At 36.4% G+C, this 12,732-nt stretch overlaps 1 protein-coding gene and 1 long non-coding RNA gene across 2 annotated transcripts in view; one reads left to right on the forward strand and one right to left on the reverse strand.

Annotated features, from left to right (window-relative positions):
* Nucleotides 1–6,949: 6,949 nt before the first annotated feature.
* Nucleotides 6,950–7,910, reverse strand: LOC123824521. Its single transcript, XR_006786716.1, has 2 exons — nucleotides 7,820–7,910; nucleotides 6,950–7,505 (listed from the first exon to the last, which is right to left on the reverse strand). It is a non-coding gene; the product is annotated as an uncharacterized LOC123824521 (long non-coding RNA).
* Nucleotides 7,911–8,035: 125 nt separating this feature from the next.
* TMEM161B (transmembrane protein 161B) overlaps nucleotides 8,036–12,732 on the forward strand; it is a 75,255-nt gene continuing 70,558 nt past the window's right edge. Inside the window, exon 1 of the mRNA XM_045847900.1 lies at nucleotides 8,036–8,172. Within this exon, the coding sequence (XP_045703856.1) occupies nucleotides 8,170–8,172 (3 nt within the window). The 5' untranslated portion in view covers nucleotides 8,036–8,169. The remainder of the gene's footprint in view (nucleotides 8,173–12,732) is intronic.

Consider the following 12,732-nt stretch of genomic DNA (forward strand, 5'->3'; position numbering starts at 1 on the left):
CTGCCGCTGGAGTAAATTTTTGACCTTTGCAGAATCAGCTTGCTAAGTTTCTGGAAAATTCGTTTGGAATTTTTATTGCAACTGCTTTCATTGTGTAGGAAAGAACTGCCACCTTAACTCTAGAGTCTCTTAATACTTGACCATGGTATATTTTTCTTTTTATTAGATATTCTTCAATGCCTTTCAATAACATTGTGATTGTTTCCCCTTAAATGTCTTTTGTATTTTTAAATTTACTCATATGTAATTCATATTTTAAAATGGTATAGCAAATGGTATCATTAAAAATCACTTTCTAATAGTTCCTTTTTGCTAGAGAAACAGTCTGCTTTTTTATATTGATATATACAGAATCCTTGCACAGCTCTCATTTTAGTAATCTGTGAATTATGTTTCTTCATTTCTAGTCTTTATATACTTTGTTTTTATTGCCTTCAATGCTGGCTGGGTTATCTCCAATGTGGTTCTCATTCCTGATTCTAAGGGACTGCTTCAAAAATTTCATTAAAATGTTCATTTTAAGTTTGATTGACTTAAGGAAGTTCTGCACAATTGTACTTTGGCAAAAGGTTTTATCCGTATCTGTGTTAACTTTTCCTAAAGCTTATGATTTTTCTCTTTTAATCTTTTAACATGCTAAAGTACATTCCTGGATTAAATTCAACTGGATGATGTTCTTTTTTTACACATTTACTGGGTTTTGCTTGATACTATGTTATTTAGGATTTTCGCCTCTATCTTCATGAATATGATTGGACTCTCTTTCACCGTTCTTATCAGTTTTAGTGTCAAGATTACAGAAGCCTAATAAATGAACACAAGGACACTTCCTCTTTTATATACTCAAAAATGGTTTATGTTAAGATTGACATTTTTTCTCTGATGGATGTTTGGCAAAACTCTCTGGGCAACGTTTTCATTTTGGGGAAATTTCTAATGATTCAATCTCTTACATAGCAATCAGATCATTTATATTTCCTGTTTCTTCTTACATGACTTTTGAAAGGTTACACTTTCTGGAAACTTTCACTTTTACTTTTCTATTTCTTCTAACAAAATTGTTAATGGTATCTCCTCAGTCTCTACAGAATTTGTAGTAATGTTCCCATTTTCATTTCTAATATTCTGTTTTCTTTCTTGGGTAAACTTGTCCAAGATTTGTTAGCTATTATTGAAAGATACAACTTTTTATTTTCAGTTGCATATGACATACAATATGTTTCAGGTGTGTAACTTAGTGATTAGACATTATTATAACTTACAAAATAATCACCGTGATAAGTCTAGTACCCATTTGATACCATAGATAGTTATTAGAGTATTACTGACTATATTCTCTTTGCTGTACTGTACATCCCCTCAGACCTTTATCTGGCAATCTGTACAAGATACAATTTTAGATTTTGTACCCCTTTGTATTGAATATTTGTTCTCTGCTTCATTCATTACCTGATTTTTTTCCCACTATTCTTTTCCTAATCCCTTAGGTTTAGAACAGATTAGTTCTTTACTTTTCAGTGTTCTTTATTTAAATATTTAAAGTTTTCAATTTCCTTGGAAGTACTTTCATAGCTGTATTCTATAGGTGTTGATATGTAATATTTTTGTCATTGTTCAGTTCTAAGTATGTATTTTCTATTTTTCTTTAAGAATCCTTATTTGAATTAGATCCATCTTACATAGAAATGAATTTATTTTACAATTATGAGGTTTTCTGGATTTCTATTGTTACTGATTTTTAAATTAATACTACAATTATAAAGTGTGATCTAAATGGTTAAATTTTACAAATCATTCATGTGTACTTATTTTTATATTATTTAGTAATGATAGGCTTGGTCACTGAGACTAGTCCTTCTTCTGAGAACTCAAAAGGATAGACAGAATATAATACAAACATCTGAAGGCATTAACAAATTAATGACGTGATGGAAAATCCAGGAGAAAAAGAGTTGTTGAACCCAGCATTTATAACAGCTTTTCATGTGGTATATCTGTTGATTCCTGGGAAGATGGCTGAGAAGCTGTACAGAGTTTCTGACTAACTCTTGGAGTTAAAAAGACAAAAACTGGAGTACAGGCCTGCTCTGGTAAACTCTATATGCTTCAAGTTGAGATCTTAAAGATCTATACTCTGGGAAAAGGTATGAACGAGAAGCAGACTTGCTTATGTTCCAATCACCTCTGTCACTAAGTAGAATAAGATAATTTTAAATTACCAATGCCCAAAGTCTCTGTGAGATATAAATCCTTTATACAGAAAATATTTAGATCCCAAGGTATAATTTCTGGAATTCAATAAAAAATAACATAACATAAAACAATACACATTAACAAACTTTTATAAATAAAAATAAAACATAAAATATTATGACACATAAACAAACTAAGACAATACGACATAAACAACCACCATGACAAAGAAACAAAAATGCTTTAGACAACAGCAGACTTCATAATTATTGGGGTAACCGAAAAGTTTGTTCAGTATTTTTCATATTACGGCTCTAGTAGTGCTTAGCTGTCTTGAACTTTATTCAGAACTGGTGAATTTTTGTGAAGCCATTCTAATGTTGAAGATGGAAGAAAATAAGCAACATTTTTGGTGTATGTGTTTTACCATTTCAAGGAATGTAAAATACAACTGAAACACACAAAAAATTTGTGCAGTATACTAAGAGATGTTATGACTGATCAAACGTGTCAAGAATGGTTTGTGAAGTCTCTTGGAACTACTGACATTGTGGAAAAATAATTCTTTGCTCTAGGGCTGTCTTATGCATTGGAAGATGTTTAGTAGCATCCCTGGCCTCTACCCACTAGAGCCAATAGTGGGAGATACCTGACACGCACACTCAAAATATCCAAATCAATAAAGTTATCGGTGAAAATGAAAAATGTGTCTTTTATTTTAAAGAAAAACTAAACGGGCTTTTTGGCCAACCCAACACTAGACACAGGCTGTAATATAATTATGTTCAATATATTTGAGAAAATGAAAGATCAGATTGAAACAGATAACTGGTTCAGTTCCCCGTCAGTGCACATGCCTGGGTTGCAAGGGCATACAAGAGGCAACCAATCGATACTTCTCTCTCACACTAATGTTTCTCCCTCTCTTTCGTTCTCTGTTCCACTGTCTCTATAAATAAGTTTAAAAAATAATTTTAAAAATAAAAAGAAAACAGTGAACTGAAAAAAATGTAAGAATTATCCAGACTTAACCACAGTGAGACATATGAATGGAAACCGAAGGAATAAAGTGAAATGATGTAATATACATTCATTCAAGTGGAATACCAGGAGGGAAGAGGGGCAGAAGCAATATCTGATGAGGCAGGAGCTGAGAATTTTCCAAAGCATAATGACATCAGATCCCAGATTCAAGCATTACAAATCTCAAAAAGAAAACAAACACAAATAAAATAGCTTTTAGTCCTAGAATAAAACTGCTTCAAATTTAAGAGAACATCTTAAAAGCAATCAGAAGGAAAAAGAGACTACCTTTAAAGGGGCAAAAATAAAAGACATTATTTCTCAAAAAAATTATGGAAACCAGAAGCAATAGAATATATCTTCAAAATGAGAAAATAGTTGTTAATTCAGTAAAAATGTTCTTTGAAAATAAAGGTGAAATAGATTCAGGAGAGAAAAAACTGAATTTGTCACCAGCAGACATTTACAAAAGGGAGTACTAAAGCTTGTTCTTTAGGAAGAAATATGATCCCAGATGGAAGCTCAGACTCAGAGCATCATGAAGTACAATATAGAAAGTAAATGTCTGAGTAAATATAAGAGCATATTAATTGTATAAAAATGCTTTTAAAGAATTTAGAATATATATACACACACATATATATATGTGTGTATATATATATAGTATACACAATATATACGAGCATAACATGGGGTGAAGTGGTAAATTAAGTTGATGTGTTTACAGGTCCTTACATTGCCCAGGAAGAGGTACAATACAAATTATTTTTACTTATTTCATTTCTCCCACCCCATGGGAAAAATGGAAAAAGTAAACATAAGCAATCTAAAAGAAGGCATAATAGAAGAAAATCAACATAGGAGAGATGGGACAAAGAAAAAAATATGATAGCAGATTTTAATCCAAATATATTAGTAATTGTATTTCATGTAAACAGACTAAACATTCCAATGAAAATATATCAGAATAGATTTAAAAATATTTCATATCAGTCCTCAAGTTAATATGCTTTTTCCATTGCATTTAGGATAAAATCCAAACACTTTTCTGGCTTTCAATGTCAACATAATTTAGTTCTTTCTGACCCCCAAACTTATTCTTAGTCATTATGCTCCAACCAGGTAGGTCTTCTTTTGGTTACTGAAATAATCAAGCTAGTTCATGCCTTAGGTTTTGTATTATTGCCCCGTTTGCAAGTAATGGTTTACCCAATTTTTGCAAAGCTGGATTCTCCTGTCAAATAGCAGCTTAAGTGGCCCTTTCTCAGAAGCTCTCCTTCATCATCTAATCTAAAATAGATTACAGAAAATAATGATGTATTTTAATTTTCTGCTTAGCACAATTACTGTCTTATACTTTATGGCCTATTACCACTAAAATGTAAATCCCAATAGTAGGAATCATGTCTATTTACCACTGTTTCCCCAAGTCTAGTACAGTGACTGGGAAAGTACTCAATAAATATCTAATGAATGAATAAAGTTAGTTTACCTTTTAAACAGACTTTCTTATGGTTTTGTATGTTTACTGCCTTGGTGGTGGTTGTTCAAATACTTTCTTGGTATCAAAATGATATCAAGGTTCCATTTATGTATGCTAGTGACCCTTGAAAATGTGCATTGTTTAATTTGTATAAAAATTGCAGGAGCTATTCCATCAATTAATCAAATTTGTGGTGTTATCCTACATATAACTATGGTAACATGTAAAAAAGGAAAGGTTCATAGGAAGGCCACACTACTGAATTATTAAAGGGTTGCAATATGCTTCTGAAGAACATTTTTGTCCCAAATTAGGACGATGAGAGCAGTACAGGTGTATGCTATAAAGCATGAGAAAAGCCTTCACCCGTTCTTAGGGAAAAGAAAATACGTTTTTAAAAAATTACCCCCTTACAGAAAGGTTTAGAGTGGTAATTCCAGGAGTGGCGATCGATATATTTTGGTATCTTCCTTTTTTTACTTTGTTCCATGATTAGGATTATTTTCACATCAAAGCAATCATACTGGTCACAATTCTGCATCTTACTCTTTTAATTTAGAAAATAAACATTTTCCATTTGAAAGACTAGTCTAATGGCTTTTTAAAAATAGCTATAGTATATTTCACTAAGTGTACATGGTGGAATTTGACCAATCTCTAAGTGTTAAAGATTGTTCCTGATTTTTTACCTAATTATTGCTACAACTAACATTTATCCATAGTATTTATTTGTTATTTCTTAAGGGAAGGAGGCAGACAAAATAAAAAGGCCCCAGCTTCCCAGGGGTTTGTGTCTAATTAGAAAAATATAAATGGGGAATTACAAAGGCACTACATAAGAAAGCATGTAATAATCATCTTTACTAAATGTAAGAGTAGTGGAAATTTCTTTGTAGGAGGGGCTCATCAGAAAAACATTTTACAAAGACTATGGAGGTGGACTTAGAGCTAAGTGATAGGTCTTAATGGTGGAAAAATGTTCCAGATCAGTGTGGGTGTTGAAGGAGTTAACTTTTTGCTGGGGTTTTCTCACTCAGGAAGTCCTAATCATAGTAATAGTAAGCCACCAAGACCTATATCAAAGATTGGACTCCTTAAGTCCCCTGCCCAAATCTACCACATTTTTTTAAAGATTTTATTTTATTTTTAGAGAGAGGGGGAGGGAGAAAGAGATGGAGAGAAACAACAAATGGCTGCCTCTCACACATCCCCAACTAGGGACCTGGCCTACAACTCAGGCCTCTGCCCTGACCAGGAATCGAACCAGTGACCTTTCGGTTCGAAAGCAGAGGCTCAAACCACAGATCCACACCAGCCAGGGCCCAAATTTCTTTTTAGTCTCCATCATCCACACCTTTTTTCCCTTTCATAATTCTCTCCTTTCTTTATGTCTTTGTCTGACTCTCATCTATTTTAAGTAATGGAAATAGGTAAATCCCTCCACTTCAAGGCATGTAACCAATACAAACCATTCTAATTATTCTGTAGGATGTATATATAACCCCTGGGAAATGCTGTCTTAAAACATATATAGTATGCATTTTAATCTTTAAAAAACAGAAATAAGAACATTAACCAAGAGTTATCAACTTACCATACACTAAATAAGGAACATAAACCCTCTGATCTATAAAAAATAATATGCAAATAACGAATACTGACTGTGATTCCCTTTCATGGCTGTACTGTAGCAGGGATGGATCCCACCTTGATAATAATTCCAGTCTTACTGTCACATAGGACATGCTTCGTGAATTTCAATGAGGCTGCCGGGTTTAGGACAGATGTAAGAACCACAGTGTCAGAAATGAAAGAGTAAGACTTCACAAGATGTGTTGTCACTGACAGATAGCCATTTTCCTTCTGCATCTTTTCTTCCTTAAGGATAGCAGCTGCTTCCCACAGACACACCAGAAAACCACTCCAATCCCTCTCTACCACACTTACCATCTGCAGATGCCCTGGGCCTTGTCTATTTACAATCTTGTCCCACTACAGCAGAGGTGGAACCCTCAGGAAGGTTCTGGATTCATCCACAGCAGGATGGGTTTCACGAACAATTTCGCAGCCCCACCCACATCTAGCTGTTTCCAGTGTTAGTGCTTGTGATTCCTGTATCTTCTGTTTCTTATGCTATCCATCTGCCCACAAAAACACAACCCTAAACTAATGCATAGTCTCTAGCCCCCTTTCTAGTATAAAGCAACTTCCCTGTGCATGCCTATTTTGGATAGCTCAGAACTCTGATACTCAGGATCTTTTGACGATTTATTTATAGTCTGGACACCATGCTTTCTGGATAGTTTGATAAGGAGGGTGGAATGTTACATCTATAGCCACCTCTGCCCAACCTTCTTAACTTCTGAAGCGTCCTAGTTTCCCTCAATTCCGGATTAATGACAAAACTAGGCACTACGGCAATACATCCTATAAATGTAACTGAAGATACAGTCTCGACTTAAGCAAGGATCTCCACGTTGTGAAATTATCTTTTGGGATAAAGGCACTTTGTATCTACATTCCAAAGCTGCCTCCAGTACTGTCCTATTAGAGCCAAATGTTGTAAAAAGTAGAGTTGATAGGTAGAGATTCTGGGGTAGGAAACACAAAATTAAGAGGTATATGGGAATTTCACTTTCTTCAAGCTGATGATATATATATTTAAACTAAAAGGAAGCAGTCCGTATTGTAAAGTATTAAATAGGCATAATTATCTTCCTGGTTTCTCTGCCGTTGGTATGTTCTTCTGGCTTCGGCTGGTATCTGCGAGTAGTGAAGCAACTTCTCTTGATCAAATTCCACTGCCCTGAAGAAGGGTAGAGATGGGGACTCACTAAAGCAGGGAGCGAAGATGACGGAAACACAGGTCTCTTACGATCCGTAGTCTCCAGAATGGGTCAGCCGAAAACAAACAAACAAACAACCCACGAGAAGGTAAAAAGAAAAAGGGCGTGACTGAACTGAGGCAATTACTGTATTGTCTCAGCCCGAGCACGGCCTGAGGTTTCATCCCTCCCCAAATCCGCTGGGTCTGGGGTCGACTTTTATCCCATTCACCAACCTGAACCTCCATCACCTACCAAAGTGAGGATGCGCTGACGTCCAAACCACCCAACCTACCTCAGGATCTCGCAGGCGCCACAATGGGGGGCCGCCCGCCCAGCTACCTGTGCTGCGCCTGCGCCTTCCCGCGCGCTCTCAAGGTCAGCACCGCCCCCTGCCTCTAACCTAACACCCAGTAAAGAGACGGTAGAGGACGTCTTGCGTACCTCACCTCTGCGTGGCGTGGGGTCGCCGCCGTTCTGAAGAGGGGCGGGACTTCCTGTCCCGCGCGGGCAGGACTTCCGGAAGAGCAGGAAGACCCTGTCCTTTTCACTGTCAAGAAATTCCGGGCTTCCCTGTGGGGTGGGGAGGTCTGGGACGGTTACGGTGACTCCAGGGCATCTGGTCCACTATCTGTGCTTGGCGCCATGGTGAGTCTTTCTGTGGGGGCTGGAGTAACAACTGGGGAGGAAGGGCCGGGAGGTCAGTCCAGTGAAGGGAGTCGGTTGAGTTCCGAGCTGAGGATGGAGGGGGGCAGGAGCAGTGGGATGAGCCTCAGGGCAGGACCCACCACCTGCCCTGGAGCTCCGGAAGCTCCCGGGCCCCTGGGGAGGCAACATCTGAATCTGTCCTGCCCAACCGTGAGTTACCTCCAGGAGTACGGTGTAGGTAGCCAAAATGTTCGTGTCCCATGCACAGTGTACGGCGCGTGGTCCCAGAGTTGACCTTGCTCCGTTGGTCGTTTCTTTGGTCCCAGAATTGAGCTTGTCTGGTTGATCATCTTCCCTTCCCCCTTAGCTGTAGGGTCGTGGCCCAAAACTTCAGATCTTAGAAATGCCTTTAGCCTTTCCAGGATAATAAACACCTGTCACTTAAAGAAACTGCAAGGTCAGTTTATCTTTCAAACTCAGCCCTTTTGGCGTTGGAAAGGGAGTCAGGTAAAAAATCTGGACTTAGTAAGGACATACTTCATTTGGAAGGAATATTGCAAGCGCATGGGGGTAAGGACTATTACAATAGGGAGAATGCCCTGACAATAAAAGTTCTTAAAGAGTCCGAAAGGTTAGGCAAAGGGGATTTTTCAAGGCTAAAAAGAACTAAGATGAAGTTCTTTTCTTCATCTAAAGATAAGTTAAATGAAAGGGTAGTGTGGTCTGTAGATCAAAGATTGTTTTACTCTAGAATCAGCCTATTCTGTAAAGGATCTGTTAAGGAATTGTATGCTGTTTCAGATTGAGGGTGGGCCAAGTTTAGGGACTTGAGTAAAGAGGATCTTAACCAGAATTTGGGTAAAAAAACATTTTATTCCGATTGAAGTACAGGAACAAGCAGTTCATCTAGGCATGTATGAAGTGAAGAATGAATCTGCAGGTTTGTGTCTGGCCGTGTCAAATAAACAAGAGGGTCATCCGTGAGCTCTATCGAAGTCCTATGGGGACCAGTGTTTTTTTGCAGTAAACCTTTTTCAGAACACAAAAGGGTGGGGTGGGAATAGGGGAATTTCGTACTTATGTTGTTTTCCAAGATCACAGGGGTCTGGTAAAATTTAATATGATCAGTTACTTGAGTATATGAAAAGATTTCATATCCTTATGTAGAGGGCTTGCTTTCTTGGAATTTAGCTTTAGTTTGCCATGCTTTTTCCAGAACCAAATATTGACATTGTTCAGCTATTGTGTGTAATGATTGACTTTTGAATGACCTTTAGAAACTTAACTGAATGTGAAACAAAAGAACCTTCAAATAATGTGGTTCTTGGTGAACTCTACTGAGCTATGACTACTAACCTCTGACTCTTGGGCACTGTGTTTGCGTGTGTATTAACCTCAGTGAATAATAGTGTTATTTTTTTTCCTTTAGTATCAATGAAATTAGACAGATAGGGAACTGTAAAACCAGAGGGAACCAAAGATAGCAGTCCAACACCCCATCCCTACTACCAGTTATACAGAAGTAAAGAATCTGAGGTTTAGAAATAGGCATTGACTTACCTAAAGTAACAACAGTTGGCATAGTCTGGATTAAAAACTCAGATCTTCACTTCTTAAATTTAAGCTGTTTTTGAATCCTTGGTCTTAAAAGGTTAAGATACAGTGTAATTAAAATCCTTGAATTCATAATAATCACAGAGAAGCTGACTATGAACTTATTCCCAGTCTTCTGAAATACTAGAAGTAGAATCCCTCTTTTTTAAAAAAAGTAGTTTTGTTTTAAGCTAAGGTAAACAAACTCATGCTTTTTCTCAACATACCACTTAAGAGAATGTTACTTGGAGAATGTCACCAGCAGGCAGGTAGTTGGTTTTCTCCATTCTGGTATTGCTTACATTTCTAAATTAATTTACTTAACTCCAGTTTAGCTTTTCCATCTGAATTGATAAAGTCTGTATATGTAAATGTAGTCAGTGCTTGGAATCCTTCGAAAGAAAGGGTTTAGCCATTAAATGAAGTTAACAAGGGTTGAAGTTATTTAGGACTCAGCTTGGTTAAATTGAAAACTTTTGCACTCCTTTGCCTAATGATATAATGAAAATGATGCAGGACTTAAATTCAGAAGCCCCAGGTTCTGCCCATTATTATGTGAATTTGGCAAAATTACCCAGCTATATAAAAGTTCATTTTCCCCTTAGATAAGAGAAGTGGGACTTAATGGGAATTAAAACACCTGACTTGTATTTGTGATTCTATGACTTCACTCAGGACTTTTTTCAGAATAAGTACATCTTTTTTATTAAATAAGATTTAATCTGATTTCCACGTATTTTTCTGTTAATTTCTCAAGTTTGGTTTCATTTATCATCTTTTCATTTTTTATATGTCACATAGGTAATACTTGGAATCTGTCTGTGTTTGGCCAAGTATTTCATTACTGTCTTAAATACTATGAAATGGAAAACAAAGCCTTGGGACACCTTGATTTTATTTTTGTTTTAATAGGTATAAACTCATTCTGTTCTCTTATTCTCTGGTACAGTATGTAGATCAAAATGAAGCAAATGCCTGTGTATGTAATAAGGTTCTCCTTTGAGCAAATGACAATGGGATTATGATCCAGACTAAAAATACTATGTATTCACTAGGGGAATAAAACTGTATGTTTTATTATTTTTCTTTTTGAAACTTTCAGTCCAACTTTAATCAAATAGGTCTTTTCACCATTTAGGCTGGTTTGGGGAACAAAAGTAGATTTAGAGCGAGCTCCTGGAATTGAAGGTATCTCACAGCTTATTTTACCTATATGGCACCCTGTGGTAACTTCTGCTGGGACTGAGCTATGGTCTATTGGGAAAAAAGGTTGTAAACTTCTGCTTTAAAATTTATTAGAAAGTTGTCCTTTTGGGACATGAGAAAGGGTGTTGGGAAGAGAATGTGGTAAATGTTATAAGGGAAATAAGTGTAATGTGCTCAAGAGTACAGAAGAAAGAAATTCTAACTGTGGAGAGGGGGGTCATGGTGGTAGGTGAGTTCAGCTGAGTTTTGAAAAGTGGGTTAGGACACTAGTTCTCAAATGTGAATTTGCTTAGGATTCACCAATAATCCTTGATTAAAAAGGCTTATCTGGGACCCATTATTGGAGGGTGAAGTTTCAGAATCTTATTTTTAATGAGTTTTACAGATACCAGTAAGTCTGAAACTAGTGGTGCTTAAACCACACTTCGAGGGAACTGTAATGCAGACATTAGAGACTTCGATGAAGATATTGGAGGTTTTTGTGCTTAGTGATGCTCAGAGATGTTCAGTTTGTTGATGTGGTGGATTGGTTTAATTGATTTTCAAATGTTGAATTAGCCTCTTATACCTAGAATAAATCCCATTTAGTTGTGGTATATAATTATTTTTGTATGTTTTTGGATTTGATTTCCTAGTATTTTGTTTAGGATATTCTGCATTTATTGAAAGATGATATTCTGTAGTTTTATTTTTCTTATTATTATGTCTTTGCCTCATAGAATTGGTTAGTAAGTATTCCCTCTGCCTCTATCCTCTGCAAGAAATTGTAGAGAGTTTGTATCATTTCTTCCTTAAATGTTTGGTAAAATTTACCAGTGAACCCCTCTGGGCTTGGTGCATTCTGTTGGGAAGGTTATTAATTATTGATTCAATTTCTTTAATAGATATAGACCTATTCAGATTGTCTATTTCTTGTGTCACCATTGACAAATTGTGTCTTTCAAAGATGTGGTCTGTTTTACCTAAGTTATTTGTGGACATAGAGTTGTTCATAGTGTTCCTTTATGAGCCTTTTAATGGCCATGGGAACTGTGACGGCTGCTCTTTCATTTCTAATATACTAATTTCTGTTATTCCTTTTTATCTTAATTCTGGCTAGAGACTTACTGATTTTACTGATCCTTTCAAATAACCAGCTTTTGGTTTCATTAATTATTTTCAATTGAGTTCCTATTTCCAATTTCATTGAATTCTGCTCTAATTCTTAATATATTTTTCTTTTGCTTGCTTTTGATTTAATTTGCCCTTTCTAGCTCCCTAAGGTGAAACCTTAGGTGATTGATTCTGAATATTTTCTGATATACTTGTATTCATTCACTGTTATAAATTTTCCTCTAAGCACTGCTTTTGCTGCACCCCATAAATTTTGATAAATTTTGTCTTTATTTTCATTTAGTTCAAAATATTTTTAATTTCTTTTGAGATTTCCTCTTTGAACCATGTGTTACTTAAAAGTGTTTAATCTCCACATATTTTGAGACTTTTCAATTATCTTTCTGTTATTCTGAGAACAGACATTGTATGATTTCAGCTTTTTGAAATTTACTAAGTGACGAGGATACGGGCCAGCAGTATCCATCTCGGCTGTGGATGTTTGTCAAAACATGCTAAAAAACATACACAGAGACTATCAGGTCCTGTGGGGGAGTAGGAACAGAATGGCCACTCTCTCTGATGAAGAGAGCGCTGCTTGGCCACCCTCCCTGGTGGGGAGAGCACCCCGTTCCCCCTCCAATAGAGAGACTTTTATTGCTTTCGCTT

This window comes from Phyllostomus hastatus, unplaced genomic scaffold, assembly GCF_019186645.2.
Source record: "Phyllostomus hastatus isolate PE091 unplaced genomic scaffold, TTU_PhHast_1.1 phas_contig_58, whole genome shotgun sequence".
Lineage (NCBI taxonomy): Eukaryota > Metazoa > Chordata > Mammalia > Chiroptera > Phyllostomidae > Phyllostomus > Phyllostomus hastatus.